General features: G+C 40.3%; 2 protein-coding genes across 3 annotated transcripts; one reads left to right on the top strand and one right to left on the bottom strand.

Moving 5' to 3' along the window:
- The first annotated feature begins 87 nt into the window (after nucleotides 1–87).
- On the top strand, nucleotides 88–6,494 carry LOC139944894 (pleckstrin homology domain-containing family B member 2-like). Its single transcript, XM_071942054.1, has 6 exons — nucleotides 88–264; nucleotides 446–524; nucleotides 942–1,075; nucleotides 1,851–2,012; nucleotides 2,537–2,879; nucleotides 3,378–6,494. Exons 2-6 carry the CDS (start codon nucleotides 461–463, stop codon nucleotides 3,392–3,394), a joined length of 720 nt encoding a protein of 239 aa, XP_071798155.1. The 5' UTR covers nucleotides 88–264; nucleotides 446–460; the 3' UTR covers nucleotides 3,395–6,494.
- LOC139944893 (uncharacterized) lies at nucleotides 5,711–26,657 on the bottom strand. 2 transcript variants are annotated; one of them, XM_071942052.1, is made up of 8 exons: nucleotides 26,246–26,657; nucleotides 15,844–15,979; nucleotides 14,929–15,161; nucleotides 13,513–14,407; nucleotides 12,827–13,134; nucleotides 12,526–12,673; nucleotides 9,604–9,743; nucleotides 5,711–8,430 (listed from the first exon to the last, which is right to left on the bottom strand). In XM_071942052.1, exons 2-8 carry the CDS (start codon nucleotides 15,932–15,934, stop codon nucleotides 8,191–8,193), a joined length of 2,055 nt encoding a protein of 684 aa, XP_071798153.1. In that variant the 5' UTR covers nucleotides 15,935–15,979; nucleotides 26,246–26,657; the 3' UTR covers nucleotides 5,711–8,190. The 2 variants fall into 2 exon arrangements, with proteins under 2 accessions (XP_071798153.1, XP_071798154.1); XM_071942053.1 differs by lacking the exon at nucleotides 26,246–26,657 and adding an exon at nucleotides 24,622–24,907.
- Nucleotides 26,658–27,699: the final 1,042 nt, after the last annotated feature.

Genomic DNA, 27,699 nt, shown 5'->3' with positions numbered 1-27,699 from the left:
AAGCGCGTACTTGACAAAGCAAAAGCCAGAGTCGAAGCTGGCCCACTAAGGTGGGAGCCGCAGTTTCGAAAAGGCCTACCACGTCGGGGGTTCGGGCGTTCGGGGATCGGCAAAACAATGTTTTGTTATTGATCATCGATGTAAGTTGATTACACAGTTTCGTTTTGTGTTTTGCAGTCTATATAGAACTGAGGTGAATTTGGTTTGGAATAAAGGCTAAAGCAACAGTAGACAAACTTGCAAGATCGGCCATAAATAAATACGGTAAGTGTGTTCTTTTTGTTGTTCATGATCAATTCCATCATGGGGAGGTAGTGGAATTATTGAATTGAATGACATTGATTGAATCGTATGGTATGCCCATTTTCCGGACATTGTGTTTTACATTCATTAATCATAATAATACTGGCATAAAACATTGAGTTTGTTGTACTGTTTTTAACAGGCTGAGAAGTGAGCAATGGCGAGTTTAGAAGTGGCAAGATCTCACGGTATCGCTAAAGCATCATGGATGCAAAGACAGAGTGAGTTTTTAAAGTTATTTTGGGGGCTTGGCCAAAATCTTTAAATTTAGCTAGATAATTGTCTCTGAAAAGACAAAATGTTTCATGTTTTATCGCCGCCTCATCTTGGCAGAATTTTGATGCAATTTATTGTAGACTTATTTGTTCTTAGTCAGAACGATCAACATTTTTGTTTCTGCCATGTCATGTCATGTATTGTTCTTCTCAATAGACAATACCCAAGGAAGACAATGTAAAAATCATCGTGGATTTACTTTTCAAGTCTGTCAACATTTTATATTTACAGGCGTAACACTAACAGGCCACAGTTTTCAGCTGTAATAAATTGATGAGAAAATAGCTTTACTTGCAACAAACTTAACTAAAATTATGATGAAAGTACTCACGTATTTTTTTTTTTTTCAACCCTGAATTCAGGTGACGTTTTGAGCCGATGGAAGTATTCCTTCTGTGTTTTGTACCGGAACGGGAAGTTCAACTTCTACAAGGATGAAAAGATGACTTCTGAACAAGGATCTATCAACATTCCCAAGAGCTGTTATGCAGTCAACGTAAGCAAGGAGCTGCTCATGTGGCTGAGTGGGTTTTAGAGCAGGCTTGATATTTCACAGAGGCAACAAAGGCGATTGCCTCTGTGACCCCTGGTCATTGCCTTGATGCCCTTGAAATGATACAGAAGAAATTTGCTATTTCCTCATAGGGTGCCCTTTACCACGGAGAAAATGCCTTGGTGCCCGTGCCCTTTCAAAAATGAAGCATACAGGCCTGTAAAGCATCAAGTTTAAGTTCTGGTGGCCAAGTCAACGGGGTGTTGGTTCAAATACCAGCCATGACACTTGTTTCCTTGAGCAAGACACTTTACTGTGAATGCTTCTCTTCGCCCAGGGTAAATGGGTACCTGTGAGGGCAGAAATGATTTGTGTGATTGATTTAGCTTAGTGTGCTACAATGTACGTACTTAGCACTACAGGCTGTATACTCCCCACGGCAGCTGAGATGGTTGATGGAATGAAACAAATGACCTAGAAGTGATCAGGGGTAATAATGTGTCTGAGCGCCATGACCTTCACTGAGTGATGGATTTTAACTATAAATATAAGAAGCTACTGTTATTATAAACGCTGTTTATTCATGCATTTTATTGCACACTTTTCCCTAGAAACTGTTACAAGGTTTTCCTTTTACTTTGTTTTTAAAACCAACGCGGCAAAAATTTGGTTTTACAAAATGGCCGACCGTTTTTGTTGACAAAGTAAAAGAAAAACACACAATTTTGGCCGATATTTTTATTTCTTTATCATGTTCTTATTATTCTGTTACAACCAGGCTGGTTTGGAAATCTCAGGATCGCCTACACCCCCGACCGGTAGAGACAAGCATTGCCTTCTGGAGCTCAGATCCCATGAGATCAATGTTCTGTTCTGCACAGACTCGGTCGATGACAGCGTCACATGGAAGTCTTCAATTCTGGAGGTCAAAAACTCACTGGTAAGTTTCCTGTCTTTGATTTTGTGACAATTTTGTTGAAGTTTTGGAGATGTTTTCCCTCTTGAATTGTTACGTTGCTCCAAGAGTTTTGCAACAGCAGTAAACTGCCGAGAAAAAGGAGGAGTCAGGTTTGCCACAATTATGTCCACAGATGTGATATTATTTCAATGCACGTCATGCCTACTTCACACAAACATAGGCAGGCCCGAAGCACTTCATTTTCTGAAAGGGCAAGGGCACCAGGCATTTTCTTCTTAATAAAGAGCACCCTATGAGGAAACTGTAAAGAGGTCTACTGTCGAAGCATTTCAAGGGCCCGAAGGCATTGACCAAGGGGGCATAGAGGCGATCGCCTTCATTGCCTGTGTGAAGTATCAGGCCTGTATAAGGCTGTAACCCCCCCCCCCCAATCAAATGCCCATGGTCATTGGTCGGTACAACCTAAACTAAAATAACTTTAAACATGATACATGATTAATAGAAGAATAGCAATTTCAAATCTCTTGCCTTTTTTCCCCATTCAGACGCAACCAGCTCAGCCTCCCGCTGCTGCACAACCCTCCTACATGATGGCCCCGCCCCCTTATACCGTCACCCAGGCTCCAGTGCAGCAGGTAATGCTACCCCAGGTACAGCAGGTTGTGGCACCCCCTGTCCAGCATGTTCAGGTTAACCCGTATGGGGGTTGCACAACCACCTACACAACTTACCAGGCACCCAACACCCAGTACGTGGTTCCCCCGACCAATCAGACGGTGATCGTCAATGGGCGTACTTGCCACCAGAGAAGGACAACCTATCCGGTACAGAACACAGTTTACACCTACCCTGGCCAGCAGGTCTACACATACCAAGCCGGACAAAACCGTAAGTGCCTTCAATGAGACTTCGAAGGTGTTTAGGGTTTAATAATATTTAATATTTTTTTTCTCATTAATACATGTAGCGCTTTTTCACATCCCTACTGGGGTGTATCGAGGCACTCAGTATTTTGTCATGCAAGGTATGTGGGCCTACGATTTGAAGTAAGAGAGCTATTCCTTTAAAGCACCATGTAATGGTTGGCAAGGTGCTGTGGCGCAATATGATGCCAATCAAAACCAAAAAGACTAGGGCGAACCCCTTCTCTTTTCGATATGTGCATCGGGGTTCTTTCAAGTGTGTTACACAGCACACAGGACCAACGGCTTTACGTCCCATGGTTAAGTGTCTTGATTAAGAGCACAGGAAACACGGCTAGGACTCGAACCCACACTTTGCTGACCAGAAACACCAGAGCTTGAGTCCGGTGCTCTTAACCGCTTGGCCCTGACACACCACACACATGTATTAATGTGTCTTTTTTCTCTTCATCTTTGTTTGCAGTTGTGACTCGCTACTAATGCAACAAGCATCCTGTCTCATCTGGTCAAGATTCTACCGAGTTTGAGGCAAGCTGAAAAATTATAATTTGTGCCAATCCGCTTTGGGAGCTAAGAGGGAAATAAATTGTAAATAGACTAAAAAATTTTTAAAGCTTCTAATTTTAAAGTTTTACAATTGTTTGTAATGGCCTGCAAGTAGGCCTATAGAATACTTTCCGAGCTATTTCAAACAGATGTTTCGATAAGTGCATAGCCACAATCATAGGTAAACTTTTTGGTACAAAGACACCAAATGAACAGTGTATAAATGTTAAGCAACTTTTTTGCAGATGTTGTATTGAACAAACTTAAGCACTTTTTTGTGCATAATTGACACAGCAATTGTTAATTGCGATATAACAAATATTGAGATAATCAGCGGTTTCACCAAGCTCTTGTTCATAAAACGGACATGAACAAAATGTGTTTTCATGATTGTGGCTGTGCACATACGTGTAGAATGTAAAAAGAATTGTATAATTAACTTATATTTCAGGGTGATTTGGTTCACCACCAGCTGATTATAGATGCCCGCTTGATTTATTGTATGGTTGTGACCTCCTGATACTTCTTAAAGACAATGGACACTATTGGTAAATGTCAAAGACCAGTCTCCTCACTTGGTGTATCTCAACATATGCATAAAATAACAAACCTGTGAAAATTAGAGCTTGATTGGTCGTCGGAGTTCCGAGATAACTATGAAAGAAAAAAACACCCTTGTCACACGAAGTTGTGTGCTTTCAGATGCTTGATTTCGAGACCTCAAATTCTAAACTTGAGGTCTCGAAATCAAATTCGTGGAAAATTACTTCTTTCTCAAAAACTACGTCACTTCAGAGGGAGCCGTTTCTCACAATGTTGTATACCATCAACCTCTCCCCATTACTCGTTACCAAGAAAGGTTTTATGCTCATAATAAACCTTACGAATGAAAAAAATTGACAATGTAAAAAATACTGCAGGAGCTTCTGTCATACCCATACCTAATAGAGGTCCACATGAAGTGTGCACACTGAGTTGACCACTGACCACTGGTCAGTGACCAGCAACTTGCGCAGTGGCGTACTCACCCGAATGACTCGTTTGGGAGTCTAGTCATTAGTCAACCATTGGTATGGTATTCAACACCTCATTGCTTCTGCCTTTTACCGATAGTGTCACTGGTTCCCTTCTGTGCTTTACACATGTTAGCATGTTAACCATGGTCCTGAGGCTGGTTCCAAATGGTCGACCACAGTAGTCAACCAATGGTTGACCAGCATGCGTTCGAGTCAAAAATGTGAAACCTTTAGTTAACCATGGTGCACACTCAAAATTCCTTGTGGCTTATACTAGTAGTACTAGCTCAAAGCCATTATTAATTAAGGATACAGCCATTTTCTTCATTAAAATTTTGTTAAATTATAAATGTGTCAATGCAGAGGGCTACAATCGAAAAGGCAATCAGTGTAGGGGCACTCTGACCTAAAGCCTTTCTGGCATTTTTTCTAAGAACACAATCCTATGATGCAATAAGTATTGCTTTCATTATGCTCTAATTATGAGGAATTTATTTTTCGGGGTAATCAGAATATATCGAACTGTATTTAAATTGGAATTGTACAATCATGGTGTTTTGTTGTTGACGTTCACTAATAATTCCCGGTGTAATGTATATTTTTTTCGTAAAATTTGTTGTAAATTAGAATCGTTTAAAGTGTAATTCAGCATGTATTATACGCAAATACTCTAGGAAAAGACAGAGTGTTTAAGATTTAAAGATTGTTTATGATAAATTTGTTAACTTATAGTTTTACATTTTTGAGAAAATGGAATTAGCTGATAATGCTCACCTGACTAAAATTTGAGAACAGATCGACAAACGGGGGCATGTGTCCGTCGTTTTGGTAGTTTACACACATACAACAATATTTTCAATTAATGCATCCATGGGGAGCGTTTTGTTTTGTTCTTTTCTTTGTCTTTGCACCTTTTAACTGTTAAAACAGTTTCCCATAGACTTTGCACATAAAAATGTCTCCATGAAGCTCCCCATATCTCCTTCGTCTGAACAGGGTGCCGAAATAGAGCACACCATGCCAGCGGAACCTGCACACACACATGAACCGAGAAACTAGACTTGGTCCGTGTCCGAAACGACGACTTCGGCTACAGCTACGTCTAGATCAGCGCGTCTACCAGTGTTGAAGAATAGGCAGACGCGCGCGATCTAGCCGTAGCTGTAGCCGAAGTCGCCGTTTCGGACACGGCCTTACATAATATAGCTCTGCTGGATTGCAGCAATATTTATGCTTTAAAAAATTAGGCGATTACTGTGCATTTCATTATGTCTTGTGGCCGCAATTAGCTCGTACAGATTTTCTATGTTTTTTTTTTTTTAAATTTGTATCTTATGTTTTGTAAGAATTTTTCTGAAAGTGTCTTTCACATTTGCTCGCTTGCTTGTAGTATTTGAGAAAAAGTACAGCAGAATGTATACAATATTAAAAAAGGTTTTTAAAATTCTTTCGCCGTCATGCCGTACTAACCTACCAATTAACCGTTTCTTTCAAGTACACGTACCTTTTGTTTTGTTTTTCAATATTTAGACGTGTTGCACTTAAAAATCAAGAAATTTGATATGAACTGAATTTTGCCAACAAGTATTCACAAGTGAATCAACTTGTTTTGTGTAGAAGAGAGAAACAAGAGAGAAAAAAACCCAATAATTTCGCAGATAATAAAGCCGGTGTAAAATTTTACAATTTTTAATGGTAACGCTTTCAGTGGACTATGTTGTGAATAAAACACACCTGTTTCAACGCAAAGCACAACTTAAACTGGCAGCAGTTGCTATTTTACAAAAATACCAAACCACACACCAAACTTTTCCTCCTGCATGGACTTCAAAGTAGGAGAAAATAAATAAATCAGCAAATTGCAGCACCAAAAAGACAGATTCATTGGTATACTACAATAGTTGTATTTTCTAGTCTTTATTAAAAATTAAAACAAGTATCAAAGTAAAGGTATAATTTATGATGGCTATGTAAAATATAGTACTACGTACAAAATAAAGTCATAAAAGTGTAAACAATATTATAATGCGTAAAATGACTATTACTGAAATAACAACTTTTCTTTATAAAAATAAGCCTACTTGTAACGTTTCTATTGGCCATACAACGAATGAGACGGTGATGTCAGCTTTCCAGAGTTTCCCTCTCGTTGCCCTCTCCGGATTGCCTTTTCCTGGAAATATGAAGAGCGTCTAAAAAATACAAAACCATTCAGATGACGTCTCAATTGTAAAAGATAAATCTTCTGCAGCTTATTTATTTCTTTACAAGATAGGAGCAGAACATGTGCATATCTTATAAAAACACAGCAAAGTAAAACACAATGAAATTATACATGCGGACCAGAGGTCAAAACATGTTTGCGCTTGACATAACCACAATAAAACGACTCGTCTATCTTGACCTAAACAAAATAATGCATCATTCTCTGATGGAGTTCCAAAAACTGGCCCTCGTACAAAAAGAAAACTATAATCAAGAGCCATACTCCCTAAAAATTACCAAAACAATGTTACCCCATTAACCTAAAATTACCAATAGTGTGTGCTCTTTCCCGCTCATGTCAACGGGAAAAGAGTAACCTAAATGTCGTGGACACAAATTTTAAGTTGTTATAACTGAGTATAATTAATACTAACTAAAAAAATGTTTTATATCATTATACAAAATACAAAATTTGCATCGGCCTACGAACATTGAGGGCGCACCTGGTACCCCTATTATTAAAAAAAAAAGGTAAATTGGTTGTGGCTTCTTTCAAAAATGATCTAAAGACAATACGGGTTGTTATAAATTTGAGGTATTTGAGGTATTACATAACCCGAGATGGCACTAACCCATAGAGCTATCTTTTATATACATGTACCGGTAGCCCTATGCACTGCTCATACATCAACTTCATAGATCGACTGAGAGCGAGATGAGATTGAGGAGAGCTTTGGCAAGTTTAGGGAGGTCCACAATACACCTGCCGACCCGCATCGGAAGCAGAAGATGAAATGCTTACTGACCACTGTGTACGCCATCCGGAGCTCGTTGTGCACCCTGTAGTTTTTCAGGAACCCGTCGATGAAGCTTGCTAAGAGCAGAGGCGGGAATGCACATGGTACCCTGTCTCTATCCGCAAGGATGACAGATTATTTCAGAACCAGTGAATTTATTGGATATGTGTTTGGATTTGTGCAAAAGGTAACGTTAGGCAGCTAGACACTTTCGGTCGTCTGCATAATAAACGTAGGTGAAAGGTAATTATTGGACCAAGATTAGCCTCTAGGCTTGATGCCACTCTCTGGCAGATGTTCACACTAGAGCAGGAGATCGAGAAGACATACGTGAACCGGTGAAGAGAGACGCAGCGCAACGTACAAGAAACTACCAGTTGAGGACGTTGATGCTGAACCGAGATCCGTGGAAAGTGGCTATCAGCGGCACCAATGAAGTTTACGGAATAAGACCTTTGATCTTACATTCTACATTTTCCGACTTTTTTTTATAAAACGGAGTAATTTTTTTCTAGTACCAAAGTGATGCGCAGCCCAGCTGAGTAACAGAAACAACATCTATGTAGGCCTACCTAAATTTATATAGTAACAAAACGATGCACAGCCTAGCCGAGCAACGTATAACAACAATATCTACCTCAATTTTGTCTAGTTAGTGATGCGCAGACCATCGGATTATTAACAGCATACTATACCTGTATTCAGAATTTGTCTAGTACCAAAATGATGCGCAGCCAAGCCGAGTCACAGCAACTACCATACATGAATTCAGCGCCATGAACACATAAGACATGGAACTAGTAGACCGTAAGGCACTGGAAGGCATCTGGGATGGTGGGGGCTTGTCAGTTTCATTGCCGTGTGGGTACCAGTTACCACAACGTGGGAAATCCTTCGGTTTAGGAGGTAGGTCTTGGTCCTTGCCGACATGCAACACAATCGCCATTCCTATCTGTAGGTTTTCAGAACAACAAATATTGCGCATTAAAGGCAGTGGACACTGTTGGTAATTAAATAATTATTGGCATAAAACCTTACTTGGTGACGAGTAATGGGGAGAGGTTGATGGTATAAAACATTGTGAGAAACGGCTCCCTCTGAAGTGCCATAGTTTTCGAGAAAGACGTAATTTTCCACGAATTTGATTTCGAGACCTCAGATTTAGAACTTGAGGTCTCGAAATCAACTATCTAAACGCACACAACTTCGTGTGACAATGGTGTTTTTTTTCTTTCATTCTTTCTCGCAAGTTCGATGACCGATTGAGCTCAAATTTTCACAGGTTTGTTATTTTATGCTTATGTTGAGATACACCAACTGTGAAGGTTAGTCTTTGACAATTACCAATAGTGTCCATTGCCTTTAAACACAAGGACACTTTTATTTTTACAGACAAGTATCTCACTATCCAAACATGTGCAAAAAAGCAACGAATCTTATAAGAAAATTTGAGCTAGTTTTTATCTCTTGATCTGCTGAGATCTTGAATAGGGAGCCATTCCAACAGCTTTATTTCACGTACTGCATCTCTTTGGAACCCTTGCCTGGTGCACGTTTCCCTCCATCATACAATGTAGACTGCTTTAGGAGGAATATCAATTCCTACCTCCACCTCCCCTGAATTCTTTCCACTTTGAATACGTTTTCCCTCTTGTAGCCCCACACCAATGGGTGACTTTGAGCCTTGTTTGGGGCGAACTTGCATACACAAATGTACAGTATAAAGGTCAAATAAAGGCAGTGGATACTACTGGTAATTACTCAAAATAATTATTAGCATAAAAGCTTACTTGGAACGAGTAATGGGGAGCTGGAATAATAGTATAACACATTGTGAGAAACGGCCCCCTCTGACGTAATGTAACTTTCGAGAAAGAATTAACTTCGAATTTGATATCGAGACATCATATTTAGAATTTTGAGGTCTCGAAATCAAGCACCTGAAAGCACACAACTTCGTGTGACAAGTTTTTTTTCTTTTATTATGAACTCGCAACTACGTCGACAATTTTCACAGGTTTGTTATTGTATGCATATACGTTGAGATACACCAAGTGAGAAGACTGGTCTTTGACAATTACCAACAGTGTCCAGTGTTTTTAACTAACTCTTCGATACTACTTACGTCACTATGAAACTGTAGATGACAGTGGAATAACCACCAGCCAGGATTATCGGCAGCGAAGCGGACGACTGTGTAACCCCCATCCGGAACTATCACGGTATCCTTACGGGGTGCTTTCACGAAATTTCTGTTGATGCCTCCTATAAACAAAATAACATATACAGTTTTTGATTGATTTAGACCCTTTATAGTCTTAAAGTTTTGCGGTCAGAATAGAACCAGAGCTGTGCCGAAGGGAGCCGAATCATCTGACGTCACTTCGAGGTACAGTGAACGCGAGACCGGTGTGACGGACTCAGTGCTCCGGATTACCAAACACGGTAGTATTACGTCATGCCATGCCTGCGCATACCAAGCGAAAGTAGTCGATTTTAGTGCCGTGCCGAGTCGACCGACTATTTTGCTCTACTCCTATAGCTGTCATGGCGGCGTCCACAAGAAATTCGTGTGGCGAACGAGTGGAGCGTCTACGACAGTATTGCGAAAAAAAGTAATCACATAATAAAGTATTTGAGGAGATGGAATTTCAAAGAAGGTTCTTCTGAAAGCCAGAACAGAAGATCGAGGGTTTGGGGTTGGCCATCGAAAAAGCACTCGTACGATAACAAAATAGGTCTCGAAGATTTATTCGCGGCGGAGGGGAGGAATCTTATAGAAGAGCAGCGGAGACTCACGCCCTCAACGACAGCATGCTACGTCATCCTGGAGAGATTGGCACGCCAGAGATCTGAGACCGTGATTACTGCGTGCCGAAATGCCCGGTGACGTCACCCGCAGCTCTGAGTACGCCGGACGGCTGAGGCCGCGACACCAGCATATATGTAGTCTTGGTGCAAGACGTTTCTCGTTTCCTTTTCACACACACCGCGGCCAATTCACCGACAGCACGCGCAACGAAAACTCACCGCCGGAGAAACGTCTTGGTCCGTTTACAGATCGCTCGGGAAATTCCGAGCACATTCCAATCATGCCATGCTGCGCTAGGCCTGCATAACTCTGACGTAGCAGTATCGGCACAATTTCCCACAGTCTGGTATCTGTACGTCTTCGGTGCAACGCAACCAGAAACAGCCAGGCTTCCTCGTATGTTGGTGTGTAGGGCTTGTAAATTTACGTTCGTCTTTTAATTTTTGTAAACATGATTGCTGCTGAACGATGTGCGAATTTTAGTTTGCCCTAAAATTTGTTTTTAGGAGAGATTTTGAGAATTTTTGTAAGTGCAATTAATTGAGGGGAATGGAATCTTAAAATGTTATGAACGAGGATGTTTATTAGCAACAGAGCTAACAAAAATAGATCGATGTACACGAACATGGGATTTTCTGGCATTTTTAGTCTTAGTCCAAATGGTAACTTTGTAGGTACAACTAATTATAGGGTCACAGTGCCTGAAAGTACTTATTATGCAGAAACAACTAACACAATGTACATACGAAACTTCCGTATCATACTCACACAGCTTGGTCAAAATCAACCGGTGGTCGACCACCATTATATCTAAGCCTACGAGTAATTTGACGTCTTCGCGCGAAGATAAGAAGCCCAGCCACAACACCACGTTGGCATTAGGTTGTGTACCGTGTGCATGTGTACAAGAAGGTACATGTACATGTCAGACATATCCTTTGCCAACACACTTGGCCACAATTAGACGTGACGTGAAATGAATAACAATTGTCGCCCAAAACTGTGCTTTATAGTAAAGTGCAGATAGCCATTTCTTTATTTTCGAAATAATGTGCAAATATACCCATACAAGTTACAAGTTCTCTCATCCGCAAATAAAACACTCGACTCCTCGAGTATGCCGATGCGGTCAGCAATATTGTTATAGTATTTTTTCATTGACTGACAATTTCTTCCCTCTAACAATCGATCGCAACCGCTGATAACATAAAGATCAGTGATCGCCTAGCTTTGCATGCACAACAAAACGCACATGGTGAATATTCCCGGGTTCCCGCCGTAGCATGACAGAGCGAGGCTTTCACTCGACACGTCGGGTGCATGCAAGTTACCAGGCTGGCCCGCTTGTCTGTTTTCAGTTGTGCGCGTGCGTAGTATTTTGTTGACCCACACGTTGAATATGTATGTGAGGTCACATAACTCAAACATGTACACGGACCAAGACGTTTCTCCGGCGGTGAGTGGACTTATAAGTCAGGTGAGTCGTTGCGCGCGGTGTCGGTGAATTGGCCGCGGTGTGTGTGAAAAGGAAACGAGAAACGTCTTGCACCAAGACTAGCATGTATGCCGCTGACACCATTTAAGGTGTGTACAAAACACTCATGTGTCGTACCACTCTCGTAGTTGTTTCCTGTTTCAGTTTGTCTTGAATTTTCAATAGATCTTGCCGTCCCCATTAACACCGTAACATCTCTGTGTGGGCATCCCCCCTGCTTCTCGATCCTCCACACTGGCTACCCAACTGATGGCAAATATGTCATCAGGAACAAGGGGCATGGCACCTCTCTGGCAGTGCCCTTTTTCGGCAGAATGACACACTCCATCTATTTTTAGCCTGAGTTCGGGCGGTGTGCCCTTGGCCCACGTGAGCTGTCCGCACGCCCGAACGATGAGAACACTGATAACAAAATGGCGGTACATTATCATCGTTTGGGTGGAAGATGCACGGCTATCCTACGTGTTCTTGGGCATCAAGCTAGACTTGTGGACAAGTCGTTATCTGCCGCGGTGAGATGGTCGCGTTGTGGCGGTGCTCTCGCGAGATCACTACTCTCGCGCGAACTGATGATTTCAGACCTCTACTCCTCATTAAATGAGACCGTAGTCGTGAGAGCAGTGGTCTTGCGGGGCCAACAGTCTCGCGAGAATACCGCGGGAATCGCGGGGAGATTCGGAATACAGTCGGAACGCTATCACCGCGACAGACAGTTAACGACTTGTCACAAGTCTACATACCTGCCTGGTCGAGTCTTTTCACTTCCTCAACGGTGGTCGAATCTCCTATCTTTCCCATTGCAACCACCTGGAAGCTGTATCCGTGAAGGTGCATGGGGTGACTGTCCTCAAACGGTATACCTTCATCAACTAGGACCAACTCGACCACCTGTATACATAAATGGATACCTAGGGTAAAATATTGTAACTGCTTCTATACATAAGATTACACGCCATGACATTTAGACGTATTTCACGTTAAAACGAGTATCTGACAGCTAATCGATTTACAAATCGCTCAAGTTTAAAAGAAAAAACTCACTTCTCCGAGTTCGACCTCCAAATAGTGAGTACACTCACAGTACGCCTCCTTGCAATGGTCTCTCTTTGCCTCCGTAGATTCGAAGCTGCAAAGCTCAAACTCCGGGATGTCAGCAAGCTGGGTCAAAGGTGGTGACCCCGGGGGTACAAAGGCCACGAAGTTGAGCTGTGACGTGTACACAAAATGACCCGGTTTCAGCCCGACGGGATAGTAGTCTGGGTGGTTGTAGTTAGGGTTCGTAATGTTTCTAAAATCCATCGCGATGTAGAAAGTTCTGTCGTTGTTCTCTAACGACTCCGCCTTCTTTTCTATAGAAACACACGGAGGAGGAACATCCGGGATGATTAAAGACGGATTGTACAGCATCCTTTTTGGATTTTGTTACAAAGAAACAACATTAAATAATTATCTTAGCTTTTAGTCAATGTCCTCTTTAGAATTGCTCTAGTGTCCGCCAATGTGCGCGGCTTTTCTGATCTTGCGTACCCAACCGACGGTGGTAAGAACCTTATCAATGTTATGAAAAAAACCTTAATAAAAATGTTCACATATTAAAGTTTGTTGACGGTAACAGTGTGTTAGAAACAAAACCCCGTGCAACCAAAACTTTTGACTCCAAAATTGCTTGTTTCAAAACACACAGAAAACACAAAACGAAACAAAAACAACAACAAAATTCCCCTCACCTATTGCGACCAGCTGATCAACAGTCATGACAGTTTCCGAAGCTGGTAGATTAAACGGATTGAGAAGTATCTCTTCCGGGGCTATCCCTGGATAATCCTCTGATGCCAGATCCTCATCTCCTTCAACATTGTTGTAAACCACCATCGCTAGTCCCTGGACCCCACTGCAGAGACCTAATCCCTTGAACCTCATCCAGTATCTACCAACGGCCCTGTCAGCAGTCAGAACGAAGTCGAACCTCTCCCCACCGTAGATAACGTAACGCGCCACCTGGACGGGCTCGAATGGAGACCCATCGCTAGCAATCACAGTCAGGTTGTGCTTGTCCAATGAGACCTCTATGGGACAATCTAAGATGGCGTTGCTGATAGTCCGGAAACGATACCTCTTACCGAGATCCACGTGAAAGACTTTCCTAGGAGTTTTGTAAGTCTGGTTTGAGTCACTCATGGTATACTCGATAGACTGCCCTCTGCCGTTCACCAGAATGGAATCCGGAGAACCACTGAGGGTGGAAAGGTGGTGCCCTGCGAACCGGTTTACGGTAACCTCGTGAAACCAGTCGTGGACGACCACCACGTGTTCCGGAAGATCGTAATCATAAAGCCCGCTGTGCGGATCATCAGGAGCGGCTTGCTTAATGATCAAAGGTCCGAAGACTCCGTCGGATCGCTGCATACCTGTGTGAGAATGCCACCAGTGCGTTCCGGGGGTGTCCGCCAGGAACTCGTAGGTGAAGCTGGAGCGAGTTGGGATGTTGCACTGTGTGACCTGAGAGGTGCCGTCCATGTATGGTGTGCCGCGTTGGTGAAGGCCATGCCAGTGTATGGTAACGCCCTCAGCGTTCACCAAGTAGTTGTTGACCTGCACAGATAGTTGGTCGTGTTCACAAACCTAAAAAGAAGTATATTTTTGTAACGAGAGATTATTATAAAAATTTTGAAGGTTCAAACATGTAGCAGAATGGTCAGAGACAACTACGCTTCCAACATCAATAGTCATGTTCCTTGTTTCCAGTAACAGTGAGGAATGCTATTATTCATTGTACAAACAAAGAACCAGACTATTTGACCTATCAACCTCATTTTGATTGTACATTATGAGATATTAAGACGGCCGCCCCATGATCAATGTCTATAGTCTATCGTTCGGTAAAACGTAACGTTAAACGAAACGTAATGTAAAACGTAACGTAAAACGTAAATCTTTAGCAGTAATAGTCCGAACGTTGTCAACCACCACTTGAAGACTTAGTCCAGAGACAACGCAAAATACCACTCGTTAAGTACGGTATAGGGTCAGCTTGACCCAGGAGTTTTAGACTCTTACCAAGTAACGTTTTTGTGGCAAAATTTTGTTGTTGTAATATGCCCTATTTTCTAAGGGGGGGGGGGGGAGGAATGTAAAACTCCAACCTGAATACTCGGTCCTGGGAACTGCTTGTTGACAACGGCTACAGCTCTAGGAGCCCCGTCCAGAGCCAAGCAATGTGGCCGGTAACAATCAGTCACATTGAAGGGGCAGTTGAAGCACGCTTTGGACATGCTGTAAGACCACTCAACGGTGAACTCATAGCGGCAGGTCCGGGGCTTCGATGGCCAATCACAAGGTCGCATGCAGTGGTGGTCTACATCAGACTGGCTCAGTCCTTCATGTGAACAATAACAAATAAAAACATGTTTTACAAAATGGTTCAAGGAATACCAATATCTACTCTATACAGGATAATTTATGTTATAGATATACCCTTAAACCCAAAATAACTTTAAAAGGTGAGTGACCCTATAACACTATGTCTGAACGAACTATCATATAAGTAATTCACTTACATGTGATCAATTTACCGATTCTGAAGCCAACACTTCTCAGGAAAGCTAACTGTTTAACTACACCAGCACCCCGCCCCCCCCCCCAAAAAAAAAAACAACTATCGCGAAAAAGGCACTGGACACATTTGGTAATTGTCCAAGACCAGTATTCACTTTGACCCAACAAAAAACAAAAACCAAAAACACTATTGTTGCACACAATTGGATGTGCGTCATTTAATGCCTGTTAGTCTTTTATAATTAAATACGGAGAGCAATTTGAGTGATAAATTACCGCTCTCTCAAAGGCTACTCTACTTCAAAGAGAGCCGTTTCCCACAACGTTTTATACTAGCAACAGCTCTCAATTAATTGCTCTTCACGCGAAAGTAAGTTCTTATATGCTAACAATTTTTTTGAGTAATTATTAATTATGTCCAGTACCTTGACCAAACACCCCCAAACAAAAGAGATTTACACAACGGTTGCACACACAAGAACGTGGGATTGTACCAACTTTACCTGTTACCATCTGAGGTCCATTAATCAATGTGTACAGAATGATAGTCAGAGCGCAAACACCAGAGTTAAGCGGACGAGTTAACGTTGCCATCTGGTCGTTCGTCAATTGATTTGTTTCAAGTCAGTCGGTGAGTTTCTAGACAAAAATAATCAAATTTCACAAGTTGATTAATAATGGTGAGCAATTTGTCAAATTAATCTTTAAAGGCATTGAAGCTACACAACTTCCCTACAGCAATATGATAACTTGCGAAATGTCAATATGGGGTCGTGGCCATGACCCTGCAAGGTCGTATACGGCTGTAAACGAGTCGCTGTTCTCCTTTATTCCCGTACATAAAATGTCCATTGAAGGCACTGGACACGTTTGGTAAGTATTGCAAAGACCAGTATTCTCACCAGGTGTATCCCAAAATTTGCAAAAGTTGCAAATCTGTGAAAAAATTACCCATTTGGTCATCGAAGTTGCAACAGAATAATGAAAGAAAACCAAAACTTGTTGCACAACTTTGAGTGCTTTAAGATGCACAATATTATTTGGGTGAGAAATACAATCTTTTTCCAAAACTACGTTACTTCAGAGTGAGCCGTTTCTCACAATGTTTTATACTATCAACAGCTCTCTATTGCTCGTAACCAAGTCAGTTTTTATGCTAACAATTATTTTGAGTCATTACCCAAGTGTTCAGTGCCTATAAAACACGCAATATAGTTGGAAAATCTAGTTTTAAAAAGCCAGAAAATTCGAGTTGAAAAAACAAAACAAAAATACAAACAAAAAACTGATGAAACCAATCATTTCCCATTTACAACAACATTAGATGAAATTGATCAATAGATGAATGATAATATTCATCTGGACGACACTCTCAGAAAAAAAGAGGTTAAATATAAAAACAAATCGGTAATTAAAAGTGGAATACATCACTGGAAAAAGTAAAACCAGAGACGTCTCTGATGTGCTGGTGTTAATCATCAAATTACATTTTTTTTAAACGGTCACCTGATAAGTTAAACACATATATTTACATTTTTACTTTATCTATGTATGAGTTAAGATTATTACTTACGTTGCACAAACACCAACATACAAAGTGGTACCCAAACTGTTGAAAACATGGAACTATATCTGTGTATAGGTAACAAAATCACTTCAAACAATACAATCATATGTAAATTGCATTGACAGTTTAAAATAAGATAGCTTCGTATCACACAAGCATGATGGTAAAAGAGAAAAATACCCTACCCCAAAATACATGTCACTACAGTGAACTAGTGGTGACGGAGGCCAGAATTAAATTGATAAATAATTTCCAGAGTTTTGAGTTCAGATATATTCCAGGTGTTAAAGCGATAAAAAAGTGTGTGCTTAACCCAGCGATCCATGAAGGAGTTAACGCCGTAGGGCACTATAGTTTCTATTTTTGTTAAAGGTAGTGGACACGTTTGGTAATAATTACCAATTTGAGTAATTATTACTCAAATGCCAGAAAATTTGTATATAAATACTCAGCGCCTTGAGTACCTTGTTTGGTACGTGCGCTATAAGACTTCGATACTATTGACCATTAGCCAATAAAATCCATTTTGGCACGAAAATCCAGCTGGACCCCAAAAAACTGACATAGGGACCTGTACTTATTATTAGAATGTTAAAACCTATGGTGTGTGTGTTGTTCAGATGAACTTATATTCATCTGTTCAGAACAACAGAACAAGGTTTGTGCCCCTAAAAATTCACTACTTTATACACCTCAACATAAATACGTCTGCACCGTCAGGCAAACGCATAAACATCTGGACTCGGTATGCTAGCAGGGTTAAAAAGCCGTCTCACATTTATTAAAGGAACATTACAGAATTGGTAAGATGGAAACCTTGTCTATAAAATCGCTGATTTAAAACAAAATCTCTAACGGTCTAAATGATGATAGTTAAAAGCATCCCTTGAAACATTTCTGTCTGAAATGTCATATTATTGATGAGAAATAAATAAAAATAATTTCCCGTTCAGAGTTTACTCTCAGTGAGTTTTTTTCTTCCTCTTTATCTTAATTTTAAATCGATGTCAAGCATAAAAGTCACCTGGAAGTGGTATTTTTTTTAAATAAAGCTTTTGTCACTAAAATATGTGTTTTTATGAGAGGAATGTGAATAAAAAATTAACTAAGGTTTAAAAATCTTAGTTTTGATTGTATTTACAAATTTACGAGTAGGCCCCGACCCGAGAGGGCGCTGTTCGTGACGTATTTCAAGGCGCGATATTTGGAGAGAAAATTTGTAGTCGGGCCCCCGTACATTACGTCTGGGAACATGGCACATCAAAACAAATTTAGACACGATTTTACACATATACGTACATTGAAACTTGAACATGTTGAACGCCTAGTGGTTTTTACAAAAGCTATTGCTGCTATTTTTATTTAACTATGCGACTTTTTAGTGACCAAATGAGTTATAAGATGTGGGTCTGCCTACGTATTATTATAGAAATACGGCCACGGAGCAGACTGCACGCACGCACGCACTATGGCTGCTGTATAATGGGCGGACGGTCACATAGGACCTGCACGCACGGTGAATCGCATGCGGTACCAACAAAAAATCGTGTCACTTGGCAAAAGCTAAAAACATACCCTCGAAGTTCAAACTTACCCGAATTTTTTCACGTTTAGAAAATGCTCCTCTGAGTTCGTCACGTCTTTCAGATACCTTCTTCGACTTCCCACTAGCTAGAAAAATTGTTGGGACGGCGTCGTGTTTAAGAATAGCTCTTCTCGTCATGTCAAATGAGTTGTGTATCCAGGATTCGAAGCACGACGGCTCTAAGTGTTCGCTGCAGCGCTGAAAAAGACGTCGGACCGGACCACTTTGCTCTAGTTAATCTGACTTTCGCAGCCCACAACCGCCTATACTTGGGATCTGCAGGAAACAGATGAAGACTGACCCCATCTTTAGTTGTTTTGCTGCATTCAGCAACAATACACCTGGTCGGCATTGCCGGAAAAATGCCAGAAAAAAACCTTTTTCGCAGCGTACAAACTCACGTCTTAGAATTACATGTACTTTTACACGTGTGTTTATCTACGCATCGAGGGGGGTCTATGTTTGATCGAGGCAAAGTCTTCCTTTTCCTACGTCACAAAAGGGGTAGGCGGAGTCAGCCCCCAGTCACTTAATTAATTTTTTTAACATATAAATCGTGACAAACAATTACTCAAAAAATTGTTTTATTGTTAATAAACATATACTCTTATGTTTAAAAGAAAAAAAAATCCTATTTCCAGGTGCCTTTAAGATGCACAATAAAAGGCGTCAACCTTTTATTATTTGGGTGAGAAATACAATCTTTTTTCCAAAACTACATTACTTCAGAGTGAGCCGTTTCTTACAATGTTTTATACTATCATCAGCTCTCTATTGCTCGTAACCAAGTAAGTTTTTATGCTAACAATTATTTTGAGTAATTACCCAAGTGTCCAGTGCCTATAAAACACGCAATATAGTTGGAAAATATAGTTTTAAAAAGCCAGAAAATTCGAGTTGAAAAAACAAAACAAAAATCTAACAAAAAACTGATGACACCAATCATTTCCCATTTACAACAACATTAGATGAAATTGATCAATAGATGAATGATAATATTCATCTGGACGACACTCTCAGAAAAAAAGAGGTTAAATATAAAAACAAATCGGTGCAGCCTCCCAAATCGGTGCAGGTGGGGGCGAGCAACGTGTTATTTATCTTACTTTGTAAAAAATGCAATTGATATCAATTAATTAAAAGTGGAATACATCACTGGAAAAAGTAAAACCAGAGACGTCTCTGATGTGCTGGTGTTAATCATCAAATTACATTTTTTTTTAAACGGTCACCTGATAAGTTAAACACATATATTTACATTTTTACTTTATCTATGTATTAGTTAAGATTATTACTTAAGTTGCACAAACACCAACTTACAAAGTGGTACCCAAACTGTTGAAAACATGGAACTATATCTGTGTATAGGTAACAAAATCACTTAAAACAATACAATCATATGTAAATTGCATTGACAGTTTAAAATAAGATAGCTTCGTATCACACAAGCATGATGGTAAAAGAGAAAAATACCCTACCCCAAAATACATGTCACTACAGTGAACTAGTGGTCACGGAAGCCAGAATTAAATTGATAAATAATTTCCAGAGTTTTGAGTTCAGATATATTCCAGGTGTTAAAGCGATAAAAAAGTGTGTGCTTAACCCAGCGATCCATGAAGGAGTTAACGCCGTAGGGCACTATAGTTTCTATTTTTGTTAAAGGTAGTGGACACGTTTGGTAATAATTACCAATTTGAGTAATTATTACTCAAATGCCAGAAAGTTTGTATATAAATACTCAGCGCCTTGAGTACCTTGTTTGGTACGTGCGCTATAAGACTTCGATACTATTGACCATTAGCCAATAAAATCCATTTTGGCACGAAAATCCAGCTGGACCCCAAAAAACTGACATAGGGACCTGTACTTATAATTAGAATGTTAAAACCTATGGTGTGTGTGTTGTTCAGATGAACTTATATTCATCTGTTCAGAACAACAGAACAAGGTTTGTGCCCCTAAAAATTCACCACTCTATACACCTCAACATAAATACGTCAGCACCGTCAGGCAAACGCATAAACATCTGGACTCGGTATGCTAGCAGGGTTAAAAAGCCGTCTCACATTTATTAAAGGAACATTACAGAATTGGTAAGATGGAAACCTTGTCTATAAAATCGCTGATTTAAAACAAAATCTCTAACGGTCTAATGATGATAGTTAAAAGCATCCCTTGAAACATTTCTGTCTGAAATGTCATATTATTGATGAGAAATAAATAAAAATAATTTCCCGTTCAGAGTTTTACTCTCAGTGAGTTTTTTTCTTCCTCTTTATCTTAATTTTAAATCGATGTCAAGCATAAAAGTCACCTGGAAGTGGTATTTTTTTTAAATAAAGCTTTTGTCACTTAAATATGTGTTTTTATGAGAGGAATGTGAATAAAAAATTAACTAAGGTTTAAAAATCTTAGTTTTGATTGTATTTACAAATTTACGAGTAGGCCCCGACCCGAGAGGGCGCTGTTCGTGACGTATTTCAAGGCGCGATATTTGGAGAGAAAATTTGTAGTCGGGCCCCCGTACATTACGTCTGGGAACATGGCACATCAAAACAAAAATAGACACGATTTTACACACATACGTACATTGAAACTTGAACATGTTGAACGCCTAGTGGTTTTTACAAAAGCTATTGCTGCTATTTTTATTTAACTATGCGACTTTTTAGTGACCAAATGAGTTATAAGATGTGGGTCTGCCTACGTATTATTATAGAAATACGGCCACGGAGCAGACTGCACGCACGCACGCACTATGGCTGCTGTATAATGGGCGGACGGTCACATAGGACCTGCACGCACGGTGAATCGCATGCGGTACCAACAAAAAATCGTGTCACTTGGCAAAAGCTAAAAACATACCCTCGAAGTTCAAACTTACCCGAATTTTTTCACGTTTAGAAAATGCTCCTCTGAGTTCGTCACGTCTTTCAGATACCTTCTTCGACTTCCCACTAGCTAGAAAAATTGTTGGGACGGCGTCGTGTTTAAGAATGGCTCTTCTCGTCATGTCAAATGAGTTGTGTATCCAGGATTCGAAGCACGACGGCTCTAAGTGTTCGCTGCAGCGCTGAAAAAAAGACGTCGCACCGGACCACTTTGCTCTAGTTAATCTGACTTTCGCAGCCCACAACCGCCTATACTTGGGATCTGCAGGAAACAGATGAAGACTGACCCCATCTTTAGTTGTTTTGCTGCATTCAGCAACAATACACCTGGTCGGCATTGCCGGAAAAATGCCAGAAAAAAACCTTTTTCGCAGCGTACAAACTCACGTCTTAGAATTACATGTACTTTTACACGTGTGTTTATCTACGCATCGAGGGGGGTCTATGTTTGATCGAGGCAAAGTCTTCCTTTTCCTACGTCACAAAAGGGGTAGGCGGAGTCAACCCCCAGTCACTTAATTAATTTTTTTAACATATAAATCGTGACAAACAATTACTCAAAAAATTGTTTTATTGTTAATAAACATATACTCTTATGTTTAAAAGAAAAAAAATCCTATTTCCAGGTGCCTTTAAGATGCACAATAAAAGGCGTCAACCTTTTATTATTTGGGTGAGAAATACAATCTTTTTCCAAAACTACATTACTTCAGAGTGAGCCGTTTCTTACAATGTTTTATACTATCATCAGCTCTCTATTGCTCGTAACCAAGTAAGTTTTTATGCTAACAATTATTTTGAGTAATTACCCAAGTGTCCAGTGCCTATAAAACACGCAATATAGTTGGAAAATCTAGTTTTAAAAAGCCAGAAAATTCGAGTTGAAAAAACAAAACAAAAATACAAACAAAAAACTGATGACACCAATCATTTCCCATTTACAACAACATTAGATGAAATTGATCAATAGATGAATGATAATATTCATCTGGACGACACTCTCAGAAAAAAAGAGGTTAAATATAAAAACAAATCGGTAATTAAAAGTGGAATACATCACTGGAAAAAGTAAAACCAGAGACGTCTCTGATGTGCTGGTGTTAATCATCAAATTACATTTTTTTTAAACGGTCACCTGATAAGTTAAACACATATATTTACATTTTTACTTTATCTATGTATTAGTTAAGATTATTACTTAAGTTGCACAAACACCAACATACAAAGTGGTGCCCAAACTGTTGAAAACATGGAACTATATCTGTGTATAGGTAACAAAATCACTTAAAACAATACAATCATATGTAAATTGCATTGACAGTTTAAAATAAGATAGCTTCGTATCACACAAGCATGATGGTAAAAGAGAAAAATACCCTACCCCAAAATACATGTCACTACAGTGAACTAGTGGTCACGGAGGCCAGAATTAAATTGATAAATAATTTCCAGAGTTTTGAGTTTAGATATATTCCAGGTGTTAAAGCGATAAAAAAGTGTGTGCTTAACCCAGCGATCCATGAAGGAGTTAACGCCGTAGGGCACTATAGTTTCTATTTTTGTTAAAGGTAGTGGACACGTTTGGTAATAATTACCAATTTGAGTAATTATTACTCAAATGCCAGAAAGTTTGTATATAAATACTCAGCGCCTTGAGTACCTTGTTTGGTACGTGCGCTATAAGACTTCGATACTATTGACCATTAGCCAATAAAATCCATTTTGGCACGAAAATCCAGCTGGACCCCAAAAAACTGACATAGGGACCTGTACTTATAATTAGAATGTTAAAACCTATGGTGTGTGTGTTGTTCAGATGAACTTATATTCATCTGTTCAGAACAACAGAACAAGGTTTGTGCCCCTAATAATTCACTACTTTATACACCTCAACATAAATACGTCAGCACCGTCAGGCAAACGCATAAACATCTGGACTCGGTATGCTAGCAGGGTTAAAAAGCCGTCTCACATTTATTAAAGGAACATTACAGAATTGGTAAGATGGAAACCTTGTCTATAAAATCGCTGATTTAAAACAAAATCTCTAACGGTCTAATGATGATAGTTAAAAGCATCCCTTGAAACATTTCTGTCTGAAATGTCATATTATTGATGAGAAATAAATAAAAATAATTTCCCGTTCAGAGTTTTACTCTCAGTGAGTTTTTTTCTTCCTCTTTATCTTAATTTTAAATAGATGTCAAGCATAAAAGTGTGTACTAATCGGTTTTTCCCTATAATTGCATTAAAGGAACACGTTGCCTTGGATCGGACGAGTTGGTCTTTGAAAAGCGTTTTGTGACCGTTTGTTATAAAATGCATATGGTTGGAAAGATGATGTAAAAGTAGAATACAATAATCTACACAAATATGCCTCGAAATTGCGTGGTTTTCTTTTTACCTCGTCCAATAACACGGTCGGCCATTTATGGGAGTCAAAATGTTGACTCCCATAAATGGCCGACCGTGATAGTTCGCGACGTAAAAAGAAAACCGTGCAATTTTGAGTGATACTTGTGTGGATCATTATATTCTACTTTTAAAACATCTTTCTAACCATATACATTTCATAACAAACGGTTTCAAACGCTTTTTATAGACCAACTCGTCCGATCCAAGGCAACGTGTTCCTTTAATGGTTTATTGAAACAGGGCAACACGGCGGCTAAAATCGAAAATGTACATTTTACAACACTATCGGTAATTGTCAAAGACCAGTCTTCTCTTTGTGTATCTCATCATACACATAAAATAACAAACCTGTGAACATTTAAGCTCAATCGGTCGTCGAAGTTGCGAGATAATAATGAAAGAAAAAACATCCTTTTCACACGAAGTTGTGTGCGTTTAGAAGGTTGATTTCGAGACCTCAAGTTTTAAATCTGAGGTCTCAAAATCAAATTGGAAAACTACTTCTTTCTCGAGAACTATGGCACTTCAGAGGGAGCCGTTTCTCACAATGTTTTATACCATCAACCTCTCCCCATTACTTGTCACCAAGAAAGGGGAAAAGTTTCCGTATGGCGCCACCACTTTTTCATTCGAAATAAAATAATATAGTATCTAATTTACCTGATTGACATATCCCTTTTTGTAAAAATGAGTGAAAAAGTGGTGGCGCCATACGGAAAGTTATCCAAGAAAGGTTTTATGCTAATAACTTTTTTGAGTAATAACCAATAGTGTCCACTGTCTTTAAGTTAGGAAGAGTTTTGTGAAATCGACGGCAAACCTTTGACTGTGATGAGTGGTCCTGCATGGCGGGTGAGCCGGTGTGGCAGAAGATTTTGCCCCCAGGAGATTCCATCTTCATATACGGCAAAACTGTGTACAAACTCCTGCTCCTGTATAGTCTCTTATGAATCCACCCCCTCCAGCCCATGTTAATTTCCGGTTTTGGGACAGAAACTCCGGCGAACAGAATTCCCTGGGACACCGGTGTGGCCGGAAATTCTTTCACCCGGAGATTATGTCCCCCATTACCGGGTGCGTTTGATTAGCTTCCCTGGGTCGACCGCGGTGTGTGGCGTTTTCTTTTTCCAGGACGAACGTGTGCAGATAATTACCCACGTTCGTCCTGGAAAAAAAACCCCGCCACACACCGGGGTCGACCCAGGGGAGCTAATCAAACGGCACCCATTGCACACTTTGTGCAAACTGTGTACAAACTACTTCTATTCTGAATAATCTACCCCTGCCTATATTAATTTCCCATATAAGATGGAGGACAGAATAGGAAAACAGAATTCCCTGCGACACCCGGCAGTACCTCTTTGTTTAATACGTTCCGCATCAAGAGTCAAGATGAATGTGAAACTCCACAGAATGCTGGTAGTACAAATCTGTATTGAAGTGATTTACACCTGTCCGCATTTATAGGTCGTTTATCAATAAAGGAAGAATTCACTTTATAAGGTCCGGCTAAATCACACTGACCTATATTGGTATGCAGCGAAAAGGAGTAGACCTGCACTCACACAGGAAAGTAAAACCTGCCTCATCTACCCAATCATCACACCGAACTCGTTGTCAGTGGGTGCGTTCGTTTAGCTTCCCTGGGTCGACCCCGACGTGTGGCGTTTTTTTTTTAACCAGGACGAACTTGTGCAGATATATACCAACGTTCGTCCTGGAAAAAAAAACGCCTCGCACCAGGGTAGACCCAGGGGAGCTAAACGAACGCACCCACTATAAAAACGTTCTGAAAATGTAGTCTTGGTGCAACACGTTGTTAGTCACACTATCACTCAACTATCGCGAACCCCGTCTCGCTCCCCCCTCGCCGCACACATTACTATCGTCTGGCAACAGACCTACATATTGTCAGAACGCAGTGAGAACGAGTTCGGAAAACCACGTATTTTTTAGGCAAACTTGTGTGGATTCTTATCCTACTTTAATTTAAAACATCTTTTTAACCGTGTATTTTATAACAAACGGTTACAAACGCTTTTTGTAGACCAACTCGTCGGATTATGGAGGAACATTGCAACATGATTCAAGGCAACATGTCATTTAATGAAAAGAAAGTTATAACTCTTTTCGGTGTGGCAGGAGATTATGTCACCCCGGATATTCTGTCCATTAATTAAGCGTACTGTGTACAAACGTATTTTGGTAGCGCCCTCTTTTAACTAACCCTCTTCCAGCCCGCGTTAAGATTCCCATTGGACAACGACATAAACTGTAAAAAATGCCGGAAAACTAAAACTAAAATCAATGTCTTTTACTGAGACTGTATGCAGTGACGAACCATTTCATGTTCCCAAGAGGGAAGGGGAACCATTGAGGGGAGGGCATCCAGCCCCTGTACCCCCTTTTGGTTGTGCCACTAAAAGAAAAATCACACCACTTACCTGTTGATACAGACAGTTCTGTCCAATTTTGAGTTCAGCTGTAGTTTGATTATGGTTCTGGTTCTGGTTCTGGTGAATTAACTGCACAATCTCCACATACCGGCATGTACACGTGCAGATTGTATACAAACTGCTTTAGGCCTAATATTTGTGGCCACTAATATAGCCTTGCTCAAGGCAGTCGCATTATTCGCTCCGAAAAGACGCAGCTGTAAACCCACCCGCCGTATACCCTGTGCATGGTGTGTGCGATCACACCGAATGACCAACCCGTATACACACTGTCACATCGCACGAATACTGTTCACACAGGTCATCGCACTCGTACACCACTAACCGCATGCGGAGGCCGTCAGGCCGGCGGATAGTGTATGGGGGCATCGTGTCGTGCGATGTTACGCACAGTGAATACGGGTGGGTTTTACGCACAGTGAATACGGGTGGGTTTTTATACAGCGGCGGTCTTTTTTCGGAGTGAATAATTCGACTGCCTTGAGCAAGGCTACCACTAATACAACTAAAAAGGGTAGTTCAGTTGCAGTTGAAGAAACTCAATATATTTGGCAGACAAAGCATTGAAAACAGCGGCATGGATTAGCATCGCCACACAGTCAAAAGGTATGACAGATTAGTGGAGTGTATCCAACGGTTGACGTACTGTCACGTTCAAAGTGCACACAATCAAACCATTCATATTACAGGTTGAACAAACCCATGCAAACACGTTGCACCTTTAGTGTTTATATATCTCTCAAAGAGACCTAGGTTTTATGACTAAAATATATAGGGCACTGTTACACCATGGAGGAAGGAAGAGAAGGAGCTCGAACGAAAGGACTTCAAAAGTCGAATTCGTTGTACCGCGGTCGTTTAACGACACCACGTAATCACCCACATACCTTATACAAACAATGGGCGACCAGGGGCCGATTTCACAAAGATCTAAAATTGATCGTAACTGCAAATCAATCGTTGTTGCTTAGTAAAGTGTGATGTCACAATACAAATCACTATGGTGATACTGAAAACTTGTGTTGCGATTAATTTTATTGCTTTGTGAAATCGGCCCCTGGCGTGTTAGTTTGCGCTTGCGCACTTGGGTCTTCACCAAACTATGGCGTCGTATGTCGTATGGATATAATAGAGGAAAAACTACCCCCTTTTCAGATGTGAAAACATTTTAGGACGCTACCTAAATGATGAACACAATTGAATACCAACCACCCTCGTGTGCTTGTACCCAGATCTTGATCCACCGCTAGTGACCGAAAAGTTGCATAAAATATAAAAATATGCTATGATATTTACATGAAAACGTGTGTATTCACAATTATTGTCTCCAATGATTCAACTTTGCACGAAGGCAACGTGCGAGTTAATTGTTTGGTTACAAGGTCTCTTTTTTAGTGTCAGTATGGGGTTGGTTACACAATAGCAAAAAACGACAGAAAAAA

This window comes from Asterias amurensis, chromosome 12 (assembly GCF_032118995.1).
Source record: "Asterias amurensis chromosome 12, ASM3211899v1".
Taxonomy (NCBI): Eukaryota; Metazoa; Echinodermata; class Asteroidea; order Forcipulatida; family Asteriidae; genus Asterias; species Asterias amurensis.
The sequence above is the reverse complement of the archived record's forward strand: the minus strand, read 5'-3'. Positions and strand labels throughout refer to the sequence as shown.

Excerpts from the sequence above, each read along its gene's own strand:
- LOC139944894 (XM_071942054.1), top strand. The coding sequence starts at position 461 with ATGGCGAGTTTAGAAGTGGCAAGATCTCACGGTATCGCTAAAGCATCA. Across the intron at positions 525-941 it reads ATCATGGATGCAAAGACAGA|GTGACGTTTTGAGCCGATGG; the intron begins GTGAGTTTTTAA and ends CCCTGAATTCAG. Across the intron at positions 2,013-2,536 it reads TGGAGGTCAAAAACTCACTG|ACGCAACCAGCTCAGCCTCC; the intron begins GTAAGTTTCCTG and ends TTCCCCATTCAG.
- LOC139944893 (XM_071942052.1), bottom strand. The coding sequence starts at position 15,934 with ATGGCAACGTTAACTCGTCCGCTTAACTCTGGTGTTTGCGCTCTGACT. Across the intron at positions 14,408-14,928 it reads TCCCAGGACCGAGTATTCAG|GTTTGTGAACACGACCAACT; the intron begins GTTGGAGTTTTA and ends ACTTCTTTTTAG. Across the intron at positions 13,135-13,512 it reads TGATCAGCTGGTCGCAATAG|AAAAGAAGGCGGAGTCGTTA; the intron begins GTGAGGGGAATT and ends GTGTTTCTATAG.